General features: G+C 39.6%; 3 protein-coding genes across 3 annotated transcripts; 2 read left to right on the forward strand and 1 right to left on the reverse strand.

Moving 5' to 3' along the window:
* Positions 1–3302: 3302 nt before the first annotated feature.
* Positions 3303–5211, forward strand: LOC306980647 (low affinity immunoglobulin gamma Fc region receptor II-b-like; the record flags this gene model as incomplete). The annotated part of the gene is made up of 3 exons (XM_079580075.1): positions 3303–3350; positions 4616–4867; positions 4928–5211. The coding sequence occupies exons 1-3, from the start codon at positions 3320–3322 to the stop codon at positions 5209–5211; spliced, it is 567 nt and encodes a 188-aa protein (XP_079436201.1). The 5' UTR covers positions 3303–3319.
* A 5503-nt stretch (positions 5212–10714) lies between these two features.
* On the reverse strand, positions 10715–15044 carry LOC306981036 (low affinity immunoglobulin gamma Fc region receptor II-b-like; the record flags this gene model as incomplete). The annotated part of the gene is made up of 6 exons (XM_079580582.1): positions 14969–15044; positions 14613–14864; positions 13120–13371; positions 12788–12925; positions 10869–10940; positions 10715–10776 (listed from the first exon to the last, which is right to left on the reverse strand). Exons 1-6 carry the CDS (start codon positions 14997–14999, stop codon positions 10715–10717), a joined length of 807 nt encoding a protein of 268 aa, XP_079436708.1. The 5' UTR covers positions 15000–15044.
* Positions 15045–18873: 3829 nt separating this feature from the next.
* On the forward strand, positions 18874–21469 carry LOC306981037 (uncharacterized protein; the record flags this gene model as incomplete). The annotated part of the gene is made up of 5 exons (XM_079580583.1): positions 18874–18959; positions 20141–20527; positions 20751–20858; positions 21090–21184; positions 21362–21469. The coding sequence occupies exons 1-5, from the start codon at positions 18887–18889 to the stop codon at positions 21467–21469; spliced, it is 771 nt and encodes a 256-aa protein (XP_079436709.1). The 5' UTR covers positions 18874–18886.
* Positions 21470–22064: the final 595 nt, after the last annotated feature.

Consider the following 22064-nt stretch of genomic DNA (forward strand, 5'->3'; position numbering starts at 1 on the left):
TTGGTTTGGGGGCATAAGTTTTTAAATAGTTGTATTCATTTCTGAAATATTTGTTGTCTTGCATGGATTAAATAAATGCATAATTTGTGCAATATAAAAGCATTAACCACAAAAGCAACACAAGAGCAGCTTCAGTCATTATCTTTGCAAAAGGTTCATACTGTCTTTAACTATTAATGATTGTTCTTTTAGTAAGTCAAAAGGTTTGTTTATCTGCTTTACTAGTTTACTACCACTCAGTAGGAAGAGCTTTCGCCCCTGACGCCTTCTCCAGGACGATCAGTAGGGGGCGAAAGCTCTCCCTACTGAAATCCATGTAAGCAGCCTTCCATACATCACTTTCACCACCAGGTGACGCTTCTGAAGAAGATCACAGGAAATGATTGAAACTAGTAAAGCAGGTAAACAAATCTATTTATATATACATATATATTTAAAAAAAATAATAATAAGAAGAAAATGTTGGCTGGGACTGGCTCTTCTCAGCTTGCAGAGAAAGTAAGAGGAGCATGCTGGACCCGTGCTCTTGGAAAGTCCTTTTGTCTTCTCCACATTTAGAGAGAGATTGTTCAGTGTGCACCACATGGCCAGACTGCTCACCTCACTCCTGTAGTTTGACTCGCCTCTGTTGCTGATGAAGCCCACCACTTTATATTTAACATTAAAGGAATAAACTTTACTGATAGTAGCCTAATGAGTGCAGTGTAAAAGGTAAAGGTGCTTTATTTGTCATTATCATAATCTCTCTTTAAATGTGGAGAAGACAAAAGGACTTTCGAAGAGCGCGGGTCCAGCATGCTCCTCTTACTTTCTCTGCAAGCTGAGAAGAGCCAGAGTCCCAGCCTCCCTTATGTGGTTCTTCTACAGAGGGACTAGAGAGCATCCTGACCAGCTCCATCACTGTGTGGCACGGCAGAAGATCTGCGGAGGCGCATTGAGTTGCCTTGTGTACGAAATGTGCGGTATAAATAAAGTTGCCTTGCCTTGCCTTGCCTATACTACAACTGTACAACGAAGTTTGTCCTCTTCACTTGACCCACACCGGACGACCCGTAGGCAGCAGTGCACGGGAGCACCTTTAGTAAAACTTACATAAACAAGACTCACCTGACTGAGACTCGTGGGTGTGTCTTAACCCAGACTTCCTCTTAGTTCACTGTCTTTTCCCTGATGCACATCATGGGACCAGACGAGACAGATTTGGGGATTTTTGTTCCATGTGATTGGTGAGTCACAAAAGAGACTTAAAGATACTCTGCATAGCATTTTGGACTATACTGTTGCCGGCAAAACAAAACATGCTCCTAATGACCAGCTCAACACAGAAAATGCTATTACTGCAGTGGGTAATCAAAGAATGGATTTGGATGAGAAACGAACCTGTTTGAATCTCAAATTGTACTGCCTTTCGTCACATCTCCATGGAGACAATATGGAGACGTACCCACTCCCGGTAACGTTTGCTGGTCATATCTTAGGAGGGGTGAGCCTCATAAATGTTTGTTTATACATTTATGAGGTATTGTTCAATGATGAAAATATCTGTTGTAAAATTAATGCTTGTATTTCAATTTTATTTATTGGGTAAAATTCTACACAGTGTGGCTTTAAAGAAAGACTGCTATAAAAGGTCCAGACCAGAACTAACCCCGGGTGAAACCAGGACCAGGAGTTACTAAAGTGTCTGTGTTTAAATGTCTCAGATCAAGTTTAAAATGTTAGTGGTTTAGACTTGATCAGATTGAGTCGGGCATTTGACTTGTTCTGAGATGCGTCTGATTTTTTCGTCTTTATTTCAGATCACACATCAGATTACACGTGTTCAATCGGCAGTTTTACTTTCTTATTTCGAGCGAGATTAGAACCATCTGACATGTTATCAAACTTGCAAAGCAATCTTGGTCCGATCAGCAAAAACATATAAATAAGTGAAGATCAGCCCTCCTCTCAATTTAGTTTTCACATGCTTGATATTTAACTTTTGCAGTGTAGTAAGTATAAAATTGTCTGTGATATTTCAGTGATCAAAAGAGAGAAAATAATAATCATCTTTGGAGTTGCTCTGCCACATTTGAAAACCCATAGTAAAAAAAAAAAACATTTGGATGAATGCAACATTTAAAAATGAAGATTACTGCAAAAAGTAATATAAGTAAGTAAACTTTTCATGAAATAAGGATATTTGTTTTGATTGGTATGTTTTTAATAAATCTGGCAGACTGTGCAACTGTGCAACAAGTTTACTTACAAGAAAAAATATCTCACTGCACTAAAAATGACATGAGATGTTGTTTATTAATTTACCTGTTGCACTGGCAGATTTTTTTTTGTAATTCACACTTGAAAAGATGCCACTTTATCTAAGATTATCTAAGAGGCGCATTGAGTTGCCTTGTGTATGAAATGTGCGGTATAAATAAAGTTGCCTTGCCTTGCCTTAGATAAATGGCTTGAAATATGTTTGAATTGACACAATTTATGCAGATTTTGAGAAGGTTTGAACTGTGTTGAAATAAAAGCCAACGGGACAAACTTTAATTCACTTGAAATACGACAAAAACCTGAGAAATTAAACAAAAAAGTCAAAGGCAAGACAAATCATTCTTGTTCCATTGGCAAAAGGATAGTCCAAAGTTACTCAAAATCAGCACAAATTCTGATAATTCAAGCACTTTTAAGTCATTCTTACAGTGTGGCTAATTTTAACTTGTAATGTGGAAGGCAGTCACACCAGCTCTGTATCACCAACCAAACACTAACAATAGGAATTGTGCAAAGTTCAGTTGCATGAGCTGTGCTTGACCTGGTTTTACGACAGAGATAACATGATATTTGGCAACTGCGCAGGCGTTGTGAAGGAGGAACAATAAATAACACTGGGGAAACCTCCGTGAGTCATATGTGACGCAGGAAAACCGGTTTAAAGTCAGTGAGAGTTTCCTTTGGTCAATTGTTGTTTCTATTTTTGGATCTAATCAATCCACAATAGATCAGTCATCTATTGATTACCCATGACAAGTGAAACCAATAAAGTTGACTGGGAGTGCCAAGTGTGTGACTGAGGAGGACAACTACCATTTACCAAGCCCACATACAAGTCACTTAAATCTTTTACACATTACTCACAGCCTTCATTTCAGTTTTAGAATTAATTAATTACAATGAACAATTTTGCAAAAAACTTTCTCGTATGTTACAACATTGTCTGAGTGAATGTGGCCAAAACAGCTTGAACTTCAAGCCAACAGGAAACAAAAGGCAGATCATGAAAACCTCAGCTTCCTGTTCGAAGCTGATCAAACCTGCCTTAAGAACAGAGATGGACCTGGCAACGCTCTGCACATTCGTAGGTAAGAAAATGAAATTTACTAAGATGGAGATGAGCACACAAATGGCAAGTTTCACTGAAGACAAAATCCAAAATATATAAGGGGTTATTCTGACACATTATCTTCAAAGGTCGGTCACATTTTTGACTTTTTGGGGGAGTTTGAAAGCTCGACAAGTCAGCTTTGCGCTCAATATATACAAATCCTATAATTAAATAAAACCTTATTTACGTAAACCACTTTTCACATGACACATGCGCTTCACATAAGGGTGGGAATTTTTCTACAGCCGGTGATAGTGAACTATGTATGTAGCTGCCCTGAGGCAGACTGACAGAAGCGCGTCCAGGAGAGATTAGATCCAAAAATAGAAACAACAATAGACCAAAGGAGAACTTGTTGTGTTTGTAGGTACTTACTTTACCTTTTTCAGTTAAACCGCTGAGCATTTAAGCCTGACCAACAGTTTGGGTCAGCACCCACACTGCTCTCACTGTTTTCTGTGTAGTTTAGGAAATCATAGTTAATCTTGAAAACTACCAAATATATTTCTGGCCCCTTGAAAAGTGTAAAACCCAATGTGGGCCTTTTTGTCTAAAGGTCTTTGAGCTGCATTTGAGACTCCCACACCTGCAGCACATGTGGAGGCATCACATGAGGTGCTACAGGAAACAAATGAGGGACAAATGAGGAGGTATCCGGGCAAGACTCGAAGATAAGTCACACAAATGTGGAGATGGGAAGGACCCCAGTCTTATCAGCCGTTGCTTTATTGGGAGTCCATTTTTTTCACTATGTTCCGTCATGAGGGACGTCAACCTGTGAGACCTGATCATCTGGAGCTCTCGGAGTTTGCATGTTCTCCTCGTGTTCCTCCAAAAAACATGCTGGTCAGGTCGGCCCACAGACCGTCGTGCAGAGTCGCAGCAGCCCAGGCCTGATCTAACACCTGATGGGTTTGACACAATTACAATAGTATGACAATAAAGTTCTAATTGATGTTGAGGTTAATGCAGTTTGAGAGAATGGCCTTCAAAGTTACAAGCCTCCAGCTGAAGGTGTCAATACTACAATTCATTTCTTCATATTTGGATGTTTTGGTGCACAGGTCTAAACCAGGGATAAACCTGGATGGAATAACATTACAATATGTCTTAAAACAGAGACAAGAACTGATGATTGGATCAACTTTGCCAAATAAGTGACAAAGGGATGTCTCTCGCCTGAACTACATCATTTAAACAGTACATTATCAGTTTTGTGCCTAATCCTCTGTCTCTTTGCAGCGTCTCTGCGAGTGGAGCCAAACCGAGTGCAGTTCTTTCAGTACGAGACGGTGTCGCTGAGCTGTGGAAACCAGACAGAAGATCCTCAATGGACCATCTTGAGGAACACGTCAAAGCACAAGAACCAGAGGAACTCGATGAACAAGTCCAGCTGGATTTTCAATGGGAACATCTACTACAGAGACGCAGGAGTTTACTGGTGCCAGTCTGAGGAGGGCGAGTGCGGGGCGGCCGTCCACATCACAGTCACCGGTAAGTTAGTAATAAGAAGGAATAACTCACCCAAGTGTATCTGAACACGTCTGTTTTTAGGCGGTGAGGTGATCTTGGAGAGTCCCGTGCTGCCTGTGACTGAGGAGGAGACAGTGACACTCAGGTGCATCACTAACCCAAATGAACCCACCTTGGAGGGCACTTTTGGGTTCTTTAAAGACGGTTTGTGGATCAGGAACAGCTCGAGTGGAAACCTGACCCTCTCTAACATGTCTGTGGAAGACTCTGGGATGTACATGTGCAGATACGCAGAGGAGCGGTCAGCAGAGAGCCGGCTGCTGGTGGTCAAAGCAGGTATGGTGGGGAAAAATCACTATCACTAAGTCAAATAAATAAATAAAAATATCAAACTCCACTGACTGAAGTCTAAAAATAGCACCTTAAGTGGATGAGCAGAGTTTAAAGAAAACTTAAAACTTTGATCCTTATAAACTGCCTGGAGCACCAGTGACAGCACTTGAAGAACTTTGTGAACATTAGCTACAGCTGCTGAGCTACAGATGAAACGTCTCCAAGAGAACCACTCTCCAAACATCAAGTCTTAGATGCAACATGAGACAGAGGTCAGAGCTGAGCTGTAGCTGCAGTTTTTCCTGAAAGCGTTCATAGTGTTTTTCTGTGTTGAGCTAAATGCTAACCGCAGTAGGATGCTAACATCACTCAGACTGAAGCTCTGTGACACGACAAACTGTAAAATTCCCAGAGAAAGGTTTTCTGTTTGCTCTTCAATGAGTTCATTTTAGTCTGAGCAGTGGAAGCAGATCTTTGGTAAAATCATGCAGTATCTGGACTGACAGCGCTTTGTGAACATAACCACACGCTGGTTTGTTTACATTTAAAAGGGTTTCCATGACCCACTTTTGGGTCACGACCCACCAGTTGAGAAACACTGCCATAGGTAATGTGATGTCCTCTGCTGAGAATTGTGTCTCCAGGAGGTTTTCTTATGTACAAGAGCTGCTCATAGTTAAAACTAGTCCTCAAATGACCAACAGTGTTCATTTCATTCACTAAATATGTTACCCATAATTCTAGTCAAAGTCATAATTTTTAGACTAAAACTACATTTAAAATTGTTGAAGGGACTAAAAACATGTGAAATTCAGTGACACAGTTTGAAACAATATCATACAACATTAACATTCACATTGTATTTGTAACATCCCTGTGTGTTAAAATCCGACGCTGTGATCCACAGAGCGACCCTCTACGTCACCTCGTCTTCAGCCAATGAAAATCTGTCTCTACAGAATCCTGGTCTTCTCCTTCCTGTTCCTCCTCTACACCGCCATCCTCTGCATCGGCCTCTGCAAATGGGCCCGAGGTCAGACTTACTTTTACTGGGATATATTTTTAATGATTTATACACGAGAACCGAGAAAATACCACCATATTAGTAACTAAGGAATATAATATGTATTATCTCAATGTTTTACTTTCAGAAAGGTGTACCAGACATTGTAACAGGCTTTCTTTGACTTCGCAGCTCGAGTCGAAAGGAAGAAGCAGAAGTTGCACCACGTGTCTTAACGGAGAATCAGAAACCCATGAATACATCAGCAGCCTCCACAACATCAATATAAAGAACAATTTATCTAATTATTGAACAATAAATAATTACAGTACTACTACTGCACCAACAGTGGTAGAGCGGGTCGTCTCATGATGGGAAGGTCGGGGGTTTTAATCCCAGCTCCTGAAGATGCACACTGCTGTTGTGTCCTTGGGCAAGACACTCCCTGCTGCAAGGCGCTTTGGACCTATGCAGGTATAAGCGTGATATAAGTTGAGACCATTTACCACCAGGGCAGTGCAGAGAACAACAGAGATCAAAATCAAAAGTACTACTGATGGTGCCTTCAGGTGTTCAGCAGGGCGTTCCACAAACATGAAGCAGAAGAATGAAGAGACTAGTTTTGGGGAGGCAAAGGACACATGACATGACATAATCTCTGTATCAGCTGCACTTTATTAACTCTTCTTCTTGAACGCCGACTGTAAACAAGTGAATTTCTCCTTTGTGAGATCAATAAAGGTTTATCTTATCTTATCTTATCTTATCTTATCTTATGACATGACCCTAATGTACCAAATGACAGTTATGGAATGTTTACCTTCCCTTATGTCACATCCTGTACCCATTCAATTAGGAAGTGAAAGTTGTAAATAGTCAAACAAACAAAAAATTGTTTATTATGATTGGTCATATGCAGACGCCCCCCTGCAGTGCCACTGAGGCCCACAAGAGGGCCCCGGGTCCCCCTTTAAGAACCATCGTGAAGGAGGATTTCCTTTCAAGTCTGCCATGAGTTTGCCAGAGTCAGTTCTGCTGACAAAGATGAAGATCACTGGGACTCTTTGGTGTGATGAGATCAAGATTCATGTTTTTGGAACTGATGGCTTTAAAACTGTCTGAGGTGAGGACTTAAAAAAGTGCATGGTGCCTACAGTGAAACACAATAGTGGAAAGTAACAAAGTAAAAACTACATATTATGGATACTTATACCTTGCTTAAGTACATTTTATGATGGATACTTTTAACTTTTCCTCCACTATTTTATCTCTACGATGAGGTAGTTCCTGTTTTTGACCTGTTTAGTGTTTTACTTGTTTAGATCCGGTTTGATTCAAATGAATGCATCATGAATTCACAAGTGTACTGCTTTATACAAAAAACAAGATGCCACAATCACACCCGTGCCCTTGGTCATCATGCACTTTTCCAACACGTTTCTCAACAGGGTGAAAGTCATTCACTGGCCAAGCCTGTCTCCTAATCAGAACATCTGTGAGGGATTCAGAGACAAACTGAGCATCACTCTCAGAGGTCATTGTTGAAGAATGGAGAAAGATAGATGTGAGAAAGATAGATGGTCGCCAACTTGTTTATTCCATGCCTAGAAGACTTGGAGCTGTCATTAAAAATCATGGAGGCAATAAAGTACTTAAAGATGTAGGAGAAAATACACTCGGGAAGTCAATAAGGTCAATAAGACTCAAAAGAAAAACAAAAAACCAAGGCACTCATCCTTCCACATCATAAATCTCTAAAAGCCTTTATTGTGCTGAGCTGATGAACAATAAAGTCTTTAAAACATATTGTTGGTTTCTTCCACACGTATCGGCTTTGTCGTGAAGTGAGAAGAAGTATACAAAGGGTGGGTGTACTCATTTTTGAATCTGCACCGTTCTAATTTGACGAAAACTGAAAAATGTGCAAACTAAGTTATACAATCTTTTTTTCTGGTTGTATGTTAAACAGATGTTATATTAAACTTAACCTTTTTTAATTTAATTGTGTGTTTACTGAGATTTTGACCCACTTTGATAATAATGATGTAATGCTTAGACTGTCAGCAGGCTGTGTGTCAGAAAGAGAGGTTGCCTTGTGACGGTTATGCTGCTTCTATTTTTAGTAACCAGCACGCCTTAGTTATTGTCACCAACGATAATAAAAATGGTTCCATGGGTGTGAGTAGATAAAGATCCCTGGCATGGCCAATAGGAAAACGGCGGGATTGTAAATGAGATCACAGATACTACTTCAGAGGGATATCCCTAAAATCTTAAAAAAATTAAGTCCCTTTAAACAAATAAAAACAAATAAGTAAATTGTGCCAGAATGCCGGCTTTAAATTGGCTTCAAACTGGCATTAAATGTAAATTAATTTCCTTCTAAACATTGAGCTCTCAATTATTTTTTACCGCATGAGTTCATCAAAAATACAAAAATTATGCTCCAAAACGCAGTTGTGCACATTTTTCCCTCTTCACCCCCGCCTGAACTGAGTGCATTTTCTCCAGTTGAGCATTACAGTGTAACGCCTCATTTGAAAGCTAAGACCTACAAAACGAATCGAAGCTTCGTCCTTGTTGTGATTGTTACGGTATCGCCCTTTTTGTTTGTGTTTTCATCACAATTTTGTAGCTTTTTCTGACATGTTTTGATCACATGTTTTGTGGCTTGATCACAGTTACATTACACAAAATAAACTAATGCAGCCAAAACAAACAAACAGTGAAAACTTGACAAAAACTTTGGAAAAAAAACAACAAAAATGTGATAAGAGCTTGGCAAAAATGCAACAACAAAGCACTGAAAACATGATAAAAAACACAACAAAAACAACAAAAACATGATAACAAAAACAAGGAGGAAACTTGGGTGAGTTATAGGTCTTTCAATAGAGGCTGTGAGCTCTGGAGAAGCTTTTAGATTAGGGTAAAACTGGAGAAAATGTGCTCGGTTATGGGGGAAAGGCTCGTTTTATGGCATTTCTGTGAAAGTGATTCTGCAGCTTGTGAAATGTGCCGATAAACTCGTCCCAGTGAAGAATTGCCACAAATATGTTGGGAAAGTTGAATATTTCCCTGATTTATTTACAACAGGAAACAGCGATACTGTTAAGAAAGAAAGTGATACATGTCTTTGAACGGGCCCCCCCTGAAACTTACTATTCACTACAAGTTCCCCTATTTTTCCAACCTCAAACTGGTTTCAGCCTCAAAAGAAAGTGTTTGTTGATTCTCTGACACGTGAAACTACTGAGCTCGAGGTGACTTGTGTCATGTGACAAACAAATACAAATACAAAAAAGATTCCCTTTCCCCTTACCTGGACCTTCCTCCTGTTCTTCCTGATGCTGCACATGTGGTTTTCTGTGATGTCACTTTATCCATTCATACGATACGAATCTGTTTCAGCTGCGCAATTATTACAATAATAAATATAAAACACATTGATCCAAATTGCCATTAGTAAACCACAAAGCCTGCACTCACAATATCTTCTGTTATGGTTGAAAGCATAATCGCCTAAAGGGGTTTTAAAAATATGAAATACTGGAGTTATTGTTCATATTAACCCCTTAACTCCCACTTGAACTGAGCACATTTTCTCCAGTTTGGCCTTACCAAGCTTCTGGAAAAAAGCTGTGAAAATAGCAACAAAACTGAGACGAAAACCATGATGGAAATGTGACAAAAAAGTGGGAAAACATTGACAAAAAAGTGACGAAAAATTGATGAAACAGTGGCAAAAATGTCACAAGAAATTGACAAAAATGTACGAAAAAATGACAAAAAATTGATAAAAAATTGACGAAATTTTTGAAAAAATTGACCAAAAAGTGACCAAAAAAAGGACAAAAATGTGACAAAAAAATGACGAAAAAGCTACAAGAATGAGTTGAATACCCAACAAAAAAATGATGGGAAAAAAATCTGATGACGTGAGGAAAAAGATCCTCTCGGTTCAGGCGGGAGTTAAGAGGTTAAAACATTCTCTCATTGTGTTAGACGTATCTGGCAGAGAACGTAGGCTTTGTTTCTCCACTTTGTATAGCAACTGATTTAAGCTAATGTTCGTCTGACAATGTTTGCTAGTACCCAGAAAGCTAGAAATGATAGAAATGCCTTTAGCTATGTTTGTCCGTTTCATGGCATTTATATAATTTCTGTGGTTTCTTTATCATTAAAGAAACCACATAAAATGATGTTAGGGGGACATTGGATTTGTATCTGACCCACAAAAAACGAGGCTTTGACCTAAATGTGGTCGATGGTTGACAACAGCTAGAAACATCTGGATCGTTCAGAACTTACTATGTTTGATGGCTAATGCTAACGGCTATAGGAAAGTACTCTGAGCAGGCTAACGGACGCTGGACCCGCTTGCTAACTGTCCGTACATGTTAGGATCAAACTCTACACTCTCATAAATGTGTTAAAACTGTTCACTGTGAACTAAATCCAGATTTGAGTTGCAAATCTAAATGAAAATGACACCTTGAGCCTATTTCCTCTGAATCGTGCTGTAGTTTCGTTTATTGCATGAAGTTGAGCTGCAGAGTCGAGTAGAAGGTTGATTCATCTTCTGTTTGAAAATCTGGGACAAAAGACAAAGGTGTAAAAGCAAACTTTTCACAGCGACATGAAGAGGAATGTAGAGCTTACCTACAAGACGCATGTCAGTTTTACCTTTGAGTCTCCTCGGCTCCGGGGTGTGGACAACAGTGACATTGGAGTAATTGACGTCAGGCTTTTGATGTTCTGCAAATTACGTACATGCAAGAGGATTAAGAATGAGAAAGTAAAATAAATACAACTATTTTAGTCCTTATTATCTCACTTATTACACACACCTTTCTTTGTGTTAGAAGTGATAAGAAAAGTCATAAAAGAACTCCTGGCATTCAAAGCATGACGCACAGCAGACTTAAATAACTTAAACAAAGGATGTGTTACGTATCTGAGTAACTACAATGCCACACTGTGTGAATAACAATAACCCAGACACTGAGGAATGCTTAGTATGTTATCTTTAAAGACAAACCAATGTTATATTAGCAACCTCGCAAAAAGGTGTTCCACAAGGCTCCGTTCTTGGGCTAGTACTTTTTGTACATTTATTATTTTTTGTGATTTTTGACGTAAACTTGACAGTGTTTGAATCCAGATTGAAAACAGTTAGAGTTAGCTGTACATATGACAGATAATTTTTTTTTTTTAAATGAAATTCTTGAGAAAACGGCCTTTGAAGTCAAAATTTCCCGTACAGATCTATGGAGAGAAGTTGAACAGGCTCTTGAGTGAGTGAAATGTGACTTCTGAGTGAATTCTCCAGGGGCTGCTGTTCTGTTTCCCCCATTAGGGATCAGCAGTGTCTTGCACAAATCAATAAATAATAGAAGAAAACTTGACGGACTGTGAGTTAGTTTACAGTTTATAGTTTTAGTTTAGTCTTTATTTGAGCAGTTAACATTTCTCTGTCTCCAAAATTTCACAATCATACGTTTTATAGAAGCTCAAAGGGAGTCGACTGAAGCAAAAGCTTATGAGCGCCGACCCCTTGTTCATGTAAATGACATTTGCAGTTAGACATTACTTTAACATTTATGTCAGATAAACAATACTTCTGAGTGATGCCAAAAACATTATGTTAGTGGAAACGTCCGCGTTCATTAAAGGAGGAGTTTACTAAAGATTATCTTTTTAGTTCAAGGTTTGGTTTCAAAGCCGTCAATGGCCTGGTGCCGGCCGGCCTCATCCTGCCAGGCCTTTTAGTTTATGAAGCTCTTCTACCTGTGCTCCCATCGATCACTGAACTGTCTGTCTTTAAATCACAGCTTAAGACACATTCATTCAGATGTACACGTGACCTGTTTTAATGTTGTTAATTTAGTGTACCTTTTAGGAATGTTGTTGAGGTACTACACAAATAAAGATTGATTGATTGATTCAATTTTTAGTGCTATTTTAATTTTGATTTACTGTCTGTCGTAAGTAGAGCTATGGTATTCGAAAAAGTTTAAAACATGAAAAATAAAAGTATCCAAAGCAGGCACTGAAAAAATCATGTATCTTTAGATCCAAGTTTTGATGCTGTTTTAAAGGAAGTTACTTGATTGTTGCAGCTCAGCAGAAATAGTATTTTATGTTCATTATTGTTAAGCTTTATGGTTCTAAATGACAAATAATTTCGTATAGGTATCGGAAAAAGTATTGATAAAATACTGGTATGTCGTTGTAAGCTTCAAGACGAACTCATCTACAGGACAGTGAAGTCTTTACTCCCGACGTCATGTATTTAGCATGATGCTAGTGACTGTCCATAACTCACTGCCTGCCGTAGAATCTGAGCAATTATTTGGAAAAAGACACTAGACTCACAAAAAGAGAGGACGAGCAGCGCCTGACAGGTTGTTTTTGTGTATCAGTGCAATATTTAATCTGCTTATTGTGTCAAAAAAGTGTCTACAATGCATACATGGAAAGTGACATTTATTTTAGGAAACAACATTTGACCTGACCTATGTTTGGAAACTCACACTCAAATAGATTTTCCCCCAATTGCTCAACACTATTTTCAAGTGTCAAATGTTACAGTACAAACAAACCTTTGCGTTTCCTCCGCAAACAGACCAGAGCGAGGCAGAAGAGGGCCACGATCGCCGTCACAGGAAACGCAATGATGATGGAGGAGGTGGTGATGGTGTCAGTTTTATCGCCTTCAAGGTCCTGTTGGGGGCGTCCCGCTGTGAGGGAGAGAGAAACCACACACTGTCCTCAATAACAACAAGACAAGACACAGCGCCAAACATCCTGAGTGAAAGTGCAGATAAGACACAATTTTGGACTTTCCAAGTATCACCAGGCCTACAGGTTATTTTGCTATGACATCACATGCATCTGTCAGCTCTATTGTGATTTTGAGAACACTGTATCGTACCTGCTTTGACCAGTAGCCGACTCTCTGCTGACCGCTCCTCTGCGTATCTGCACATGTACATCCCAGAGTCCAACTCGGACACGTTAGAGAGGGTCAGGTTTCCACTCGAGCTGTTCCCGATCCACAAACCGTCTTTAAAGAACCCAAAAGTGCCCTCCAAGGCGGGTTTATTGGGGTTAGTGATGCACCTGAGTGTCACTGTCTCCCCCTCAGTCACAGGCAGCACGGGACTCTCCAAGATCACCTCACCCCCTAAAGCAAGAGACGTTCAGATACATGTAAATCAGTCTGACTCAGGGACTTTCACTTCTATCTGAATCACCAATAGACAAGCTGCTTTCCCTTTCTCTATATATAGAATGGAGCAGTAAGCAAGAAGTAAATGGACTGTTTTGGGCAAGAGTGAGGACATCGGATCTTTAAAGAGCTCCTACTATATTTTGGGAACAGGATTTAAAAGCAGACTGGAAACAATGTCATCATAGTGTTTCCAGAAATCATCTCTTCCTGATGCTCAAGATCAACCATAACCACCCACATGTAAATCTACAAGATGCCAAACTGACAAATCTAGAGTCACTGTTGGATTGTTTTGTACTTTGAGCAAACAAAAATATAAAATCTGGGATTAATGTAGGGTTTACCAGACTTATAATCTTATTTTATAATCAAACATCGTTTTCAAACTGCCAAGTGTCCATATTGTTGGCCTGTCAAAGTTAAAGCGTAAACTCACGATTAATGGAAAAAGATGATTAGTGCATTAATCATGATTTAATCACATACTATATGTTTTGATCAAATACCCTGTATCTGAGCACACACGTTACACTTGTATTAAAGACATATAAGCCAGGGGTCTCCAACCTTTCACATGAGCTACTTTTCTGTAACAAAGCGACAGAGAGCGACTTAAGAGGCTCGTCTAATTCTGATATTTTAACAAAAAATGACCTACGTACTTTATGAACCTCAAAGTTTGCAGATTCTGTTCAAAATGTTCAGCACCAAAGATAATGTATCTGAAATATGATTATGAAGTGAGTGTAGAAATGTTAAAGCTTTGGGCGAGCGAGATCCCGTTATAAACTGTTGGGCTTTTCCCACAGAACTATGAAACTGAATATTTGATGAACTTAAAATGTAAGTGTTTGATGTCAGCCAAGTGTTGAATATAAATATAGTTATTAGAGAAAAATTTGCCGTGATTAATCGAATTGCCGATTCCCACCACTAATAAACAGGTCATTTAGTTGTGATCGAAATACAAAGGTTACTGAACGTTCTGACATGAGCAAAATAGACAGTTTGTGCTAAAGCTTTGCAAAAGATGGAATTAAAATTGTAATTATAGGTGCTGTATATTTCCCAAAGCGCATATTTCATGACACAGTTGCAATTTGACAGAAGAATCACAGATATTACAGTGACAAAGACATCAACTCTGATCATAATTGTAATCATTGTTAGTAAAATGAGATGTTTCTCCAAACCGGTGACTGTGATGTTGACGGCTGCCCCGCTCTCGCCCTCCTCAGACTGGCACCAGTAAACTCCTGTGTCTCTGTAGTAAATGTTCTCATTGAAAATCCATCTGGACTTGTTCATCGAGTTCCTCTGGTTCTTGTGCTTTGACGTGTTCCTCAAGATGGTCCACTGAGGATCTTCTGTCTGGTCTCCACAGCTCAGCGACACCGTCTCGTACTGAAAGAACTGCACTCGGTTTGGCTCCACTCGCAGAGACGCTGCAAATGATTTTAAAAAAAAGGCAAGAAATAATGTGTCGAGATGTTGTGACTCATTTGGCAAAGTTGTGGATTAAATGTCATTTTGAAGTTTGGTTTCTCACCTACAAAAGTGCAGAGCGTGGTCAGGTCCATCTCTGCTCCTCAGCCTCATGTGATTTGTGTTTCTGCCTCTGAGTCTTTGAACAGGATGCTGAAGTTTTGCACAGAGTATCGACCTGCTTCATGTTTCCTGTGGCCAAAACATGTGAATGCGCCACCACAGTCACACACTCAATAACACTCTTTTTGTAAAGCGATAGTTGCCCTGGAGCAATTTGGCAAAGATGTGGCAAAGGAAACAAAGAGACGATGATCTCGCAATTCATTGTAAACACTGAGTAATATTAGAGTTTGTTGATAGTGCAGTCCTCATTAACAGGTGAGAATATTGTGAAAAAATTAATTTATATCTGTAATTCAGTTTAAAATGTGAAACTAATATATCACATAGACTCGTGACACGCAAAGTGAAATAAGTCAAGCCTTTGTTTGCCAGAACTTCCCCGAATAAACACAAGAATCAATCCAACAGTGGAGCAGTCGACAGGTCAAAGCAAAATGCAGACGGTCACAGACTCTTTTTCTTAGATTTGATTCACAAACACGTTTTTCAAAGCGTCAATATCAGTCCCATTGTCATTTTTTAACGTTGTCGATCATTTCTTAGATATTGTTAGTTATTATCTGGCTGGCGTTATTGATATTTGACATTAAAGGGATATTTCAGGATTTTTGACACAGGGCCTCATTTCCTAGTTATCCAGAGTGTTGCTGATTTCTGGAGATATTTTTTTTGTAATTCATGCAGTTCTTATGTTTGAAGAGTTTTGTGGCGCTAGGCTAGTGCAAGGCTAGTGCATTTCTATGGTATAAGCTAGCCTGCATTAAAAACCGTCTGACCCGCTCCACAGAGCACCTGAGGCAAATCACCTATAACACCAGACTAACCATATAACTGTCTGTGTCCATAGAATCATTTTGACCATTTTGCATTTAAAATAACTTATATTTGAGCAGCATCAGCTTCGTGGTTTAATAAGCTATGCAGCGGCGGAGTGATCTGCTAGAAAATAGTCCCTCAAAATGCGATCATTAATGTGATGCAAGGTCACTTATATTCCGAAAATTATTCTATGGACACAGACATTTATATGGTTAGTCTGGTGTTATGTGATTTGCCTCAGGTGCTCTGTGGAGCGGGTCACACTGTTTTGAATGCAGGCTAGCTGATACCATAGAACTGCATGAATTACAAAAAAAATATCTCCAGAAATCAGCAACACTCTGGATAGGAAATTAGGCCCTATGTCAAAAATCCTGAAATATCCCTTTAAAAGGAGCCAGTCTTTTGAACGGCTCTTTGAAACGAGCGGATCCCAAATACACGGCCTTCTCGTAAAGATCCGTGAATCTCATCACTAATGGAGGACAATTTTGTTTAAAAAGACATTGGATACGAATAAGTCCAGGGAAGATGAACTGAAGAAGTTCTTGCTCAAAGGAACTCTTTTGGTTAATAAACTCTGATGTCTGTGCTGTTATGAAGAATGCTTATTACACAATTACACAATTGTTTTAAGATTCTATTCCCCCCTTTTTGAATATGTAACAAAAAGTTAATTGTGTTATGGTCATTTTAAGTTGTTTATTAGAATTGCCATGTCATTCAAAAATTGAAAGAAGAAGAAAGACATTCTGGACCCTTCTAGAGTCCACTCCTTCCTTCGCTGTAAATCTATGAGCTTGTTTCATCATTTGATTTCACGTTAACCCTATTTCATGATGTTGCACTCTTGTTCATGCCCAGACAAGTCCAGGCAAGTCATAAACATATTACATATGGGCAGAAATCCAAACAATGCAAAAGTGTCATTCCGAATACTTTCTACATTACTCAGCGAGCCAAGAGTAAAAATTGGCCTCCCTCCCTCACCTGCTTCTCAGAAAGAGAGAGAGAGAGAGAGAGAGAGAGAAGCATAAGTAAGCAAACTGAAAACGAAAAGAAAAGAAGGGGAAAGAGGAGGATGGAGAGCGAGACAGCAGTGAGTAATATGAAGTTAAGTTATTTTTCTTTCTAAAATTAGTGTTCAAAATGACCAAGCAACCAAGACAAACCGGGGGAAACGCTGACATGGGGTAAACAAGCAAACTCCACCACGAGCAACCTGATCAAAAATAATATTCTGTTTTTAGACATGTCTGTATATTTATTTATTTTTTTAGTAACAAACAAAGGAAAGTCTGGCATACTCACTCTGGTCTATCACTCTGGTATATGCTGAAGTTTGTTTAACCTATATTGTTAAAGTGTTGTGTCATGTTTCCTGCTTACTCATTTGTGCCCTTTTGGCTGAATATTTGCCTCGTCACTGTAATTAAAAAAAAAAAATCTAAGATAAATGTTCTGGATCACTCTAGAAATCTGATTGCTGTGTCATTGTGATTTTATAATAATGTTTCAATGCCCATTACAGATCTCATTAATTAGAAGACTACTACTATATGAGTGAAGTAAGGTCAAACATCCATTATAGTCTTTTGGCCTGCCCTGCTCCACGTTTTCAATGTTGCCACGTGAACTGGAGTCAGATTTAAACTCAGAGACATATTATCCAGTCGTTGCATGAAAAGCACAATATCCGTTTCCTAACGTTCTGGGTCAAAAATATTCTGTGATCTATAAGCCATAAGCCATATCCCTTTGTGTGCTTTTGGGACAAATTAGCTTATAAAATGTTTCTTTATTCATCTTTTTTCCCCCTCAGTCTGTCCCTCCATCACCCCCCCCAAAACAAAACAAAACATAACACACTTTGACTATACTATTGGAGGGGGTCACTGGTCACTGGCAGAAGTTTATATAATAGTTACACGTGTACAGGACCTGAAGTTAGATGGAGCTGGTCTGACCATAGACCAGGGGTAGGCAACGTCAGGCCCGGGGGCCAAATCCGGCCCTCCAACACAGAACCTCTGGCCCTCAAGGTGATTTTGAGAAACATTATGACACAAATCAGAAAGTTGAAAGTCATTTTTAGGGTTAAATGGGAGAAATACTGTCAATACACCCAATTAGGTCATATTATGTACAAGGCATGGCAAGGCAAGGCAACTTTATTTATACCGCGCATTTCGTACACAAGGCAACTCAATGCGCCTACAACTCTGGCATTTGTGCACTGGAAAAAATAATAATTTTAAGGAAGAAATGACAGAAATCTACTTGAATTAAGAGATTCAATCTAAGCTTTGAGTAGATTTGGTCTGGTCTTAGATCAGATAAAACATCTTATCGCCAATGGAACAAGTTATTATTCTCTTAACTCAGATTATATTGTATAATTTCAAGTGAAAAGTGGGTTTCATGCTTGTTCCATTGGCATTAGCATTTGTATCTCAACATCTTCAACATAAAGAACCTTTATTCAAGCAATTTTAAGTCATTTATCTCATTTAAGATGGTAGTTTTTCCAGTGTAGTGCTTTACTTTGGCCTAAAATTGGCCCTCTGTCTATTTACAATGAAAATAATTGGCCCTCCGCTAAGAAAACTTGCCTACCCCTGCCATAGACTGTATATATAACGGTCTGACGCGCCCTTGTTGGCCAAAAGTGAAGTTAAAAACTATTTTGTGAGTAAAATAAATGACAAAATACAAAAAGGGGGTGTCATAAGTGAACAATATGTGTCAATAACAAAATTCTGTATCCTAAAATTGAATAAAAGTAGAACAAACTATCACTAAATAGAATTCAAACTGGGACAGCCCCGGTTAAATCCATACATATTTTGGAAAAAAAACACAAAACAAACCCCAAAATTCTCTAAGGAGTGAGTGACGTCGATCATGAGTTGCGTAAACTGCCACGTGCTGGGCTAAAAAAAAAAAAAAAAAAAAAAGGGCGGTGCTCGGCTACTCGATAAAAGCTACTCCCACCTCTGACACACTGAACACCGCTTTGTTTTGGATCGTCACTGACATGTCGGAGCAACTCTCCCCATTCATTCTCTACATCTGGATCCTGACCGTGTTTCTGAGCCCCTCGGCCCGAGGTAAGCGACTTTTATTCACTTTTACTCCGCGTAACTTCGGGTTGTCTTCGTAAGTTGGCGTTAGTCAGTTAACGCTCGGTAAAAAAAACTTCAGTTCTAATCAAATTTCTCCCACAAAATACCACTTATAAGCCTAGAGGTGAGAGAACATATTCAGTATAATCGTTCCTGGTGATGTTAGTCTTATTTTTGTTGCGGTAGACCCTGAAATAATGATAAAATGTCGATCATTTTGAATATAAACATGTTGGTTCCCATGGTAACGCTCGCTAAAACGATGTATCGCTTTTAGACTTGTATTTCAAATGTTTTATCTGTAGGTTAGTCCTTTTGTTTTGTCAGAAGTAGTGAATATTTTTTGGGGGGAGATGTAGAAGGTGTTTATTTTACGTAAGCGGTCTTTAACTTTGAAATGTAGACGTTTTAGCTGTTGTTTTTTGCGTTAGCTAATAAATTTTGTATAACTGTGGCCAGAGGTAACCAAGACAGGAGCACGGGGTGATTCATGGTCATGCTGATGATGTGTCATGTGGAAATGACAGTCACCAGACTTAAGTCATCGGGGGTTTATCTTACACGTTGTTTATGGAAGTCTTCCTCTCCACCATTTTTAAAATTCTCTCTACACGTGTCGAGCAGGAAACTGTTTACCAAATTTCCCCGGCTTTATTTTAATGTTTATGAGGAAGCAAGTAACTAATGAACTATACAATTGTAACTTCCAACTCAAAAAAAAAAACAGGAGAATTACAGGAAACCAGTCTCTGACATGCAAATTTTTATTCAAACGAGTTTCCTGAATTTGCGTATCATGTCTATTATGTAACTAATGTGCGTTACAATGACGATATATTCATAATATGATCAGATAAAATTGTAAAAAGGTTCTGATGGTTATGCTCCAAAGACTTTATTTTGATAACGCACAAAAATAGCGTTGTCTGTCATGCAAGTATTAGGTTGGGTATTGCTGGTATGTGTCCATCAGTTTGTTGTAAACGGTATAAGGTTGTTGCTGTGCAGGCCTTGCCTTAAATGAATACAAATATTTTTTTAATTCCATTTTTGTAATGCGTTTCTTGAGTGATTTCCATTTTTGTGAGTTTGTTTTGGCGGTGTTTATCACAATAAGTTCTTGCCTCTCTTAAAGAACCAGCTGACTGACACTGTTCTCTGTGCAGGTCAGGTGCGTGTGGTCGGGGCCCCAGAGCCGGTCACCGCTCATGTCGGTGGCGACGTGGTCCTGCTGTGCCGCTGCGACGCCCCCGTGGACCTCACCCCCCTCACAGTAGAGTGGTCCCGCGCCGAGCTGCGGCCGGACCCCTCCGACCGCCTGAAGAGGGTGCCTTTCGTCCACGTCTACACCGACCACCACGACGACGATCCGGACATGAAGATCCCGGCGTTCACCAACCGCACGCAGCTTTTCCTGGGTCAGCTCTCCGCGGGGGTCGCCTCCCTGCGCATCCGCAACGTCGCGCTGTCAGACACCGGCACGTACAAGTGCTTCATCCCCAACCTGCCCACCCAGAGGAGCCTCCGGTGGACACAGGTCACGCTCCGAGTCGGTGAGTTCCGCTGAAGGACTCTCTTCATATGTTGTTACTTTACCATGTTTCTGTGATGTTCTCTTGGCAAAAACACACCTGGAGTAACCGAATTCGATGCTCGCTCGGTCTGCATCTCTTTCACTTAATATGAACTAGACTTAAACTATAATCTGGTGTTGATGATATTCAATTTTGGGCGGTAAAAAGCACTGGTTTTAAGTTTGTCTTTTCTCTCTTTCAGATGATTCTGACGCATTAACGACGGCGACGACGACACGCGCTCCTGAACTCGATCCCAAACTGCAGGACTCAAACCCGGACAGTGATCCTTCGACTCCACATGAAAGATGTAGGTCCTTCACATACAGCACAGGGCTACAAATACGCTGGGGGAGACGCTCACGAGCCAGAAAATAATAGACAGATGTAAAAGTGTCATGCTATCCGGATTTGTTTGATATTTGAGCTCCAAAGCTTTATTACAAATGCCTTGGGTGCGCTTGAATGTGTTCGGACAGTCTCATGGTGTGAAAATATGTTCTGTGTTTGCTCACGTTTCCTCTTTGTTTCTCTTTTTAAGCTCATATTCCAAAGATCATCATATTCAGCATCTTGGGGGTGGTCATTCTCACGTTTATTTCATATATCTGGAGTAAAGTAGAAAACCAACCAACGGTGAGTCCAATAAATGCTTTTGAATTTGACTGTTCCCAAAGGAAGAGCTCAGTGATTTTGCGAAATATTGTAAAGTTGGGGTTGAATGCAGGGGATGAACGTCTGTGCAGGGACAATATAGTCCACTTTGACCTTTATGACATGATCTCTGATCTCCTGTTGTCTGTTGTTATTCAGAAGGCGAACGGCCCAGTCCAGACGTCGGTGCAGCCTGTAGGGGGAGACCTGACGGAGGTGTATTGTGAAGACGAGAAGATGCTTGTTTCCAGAACAAGTGAATCTTAAAAATATAGCTTGTCCTCCTCATAGCGTCAACTCCTTCATTCCTCCAGGGTCTGTCCTTACCCTCGAACATTTCCTGTTTTTAGTATTTATTTTCTTTAAGCGAGGTTAGTCGTAGAGTTCAAATTTAGGCTGGATCCTCTATGTTCTGGAATGTTACAGATCTGTCGTATTACACGTTTGTAATACAATACTATAAATGACTTTTTGACTTTCAATCAAAGTGTATTTCTAGCACTTTACAACAACACCAGGAGGACCAAAGTGCTTCACCGAAAGATGAGATTTTTTTTTTTTTGGCGGATGGCCTTCCCAACACCATTGCCTTTGTCTAAGCTTTTACAGCACAAAAGATGCCTGGATTTGTGTGGAATTATGTTTTTAGTAGCACTTTTCAAGGCCTCAATTTTTACTTTATACATATTACTCTAAATGGATGGAACTATTAGAGAAGACTTTTCTTAAAGGCCAAAATATTTAAGCTTGGTTCTGTTTTGTGCTGGTCAGATCGTCCGTTCACCTTTGGTCACGAGACGGCTCAAGCTACTGAACATTTATCTGAAAAGGTTTGACACTATTTGTTTTGCACTTCCTGGTT

This window comes from Gobius niger (genome assembly GCF_951799975.1).
Source record: "Gobius niger genome assembly, chromosome: 21".
Classification (NCBI taxonomy): Eukaryota; Metazoa; Chordata; class Actinopteri; order Gobiiformes; family Gobiidae; genus Gobius; species Gobius niger.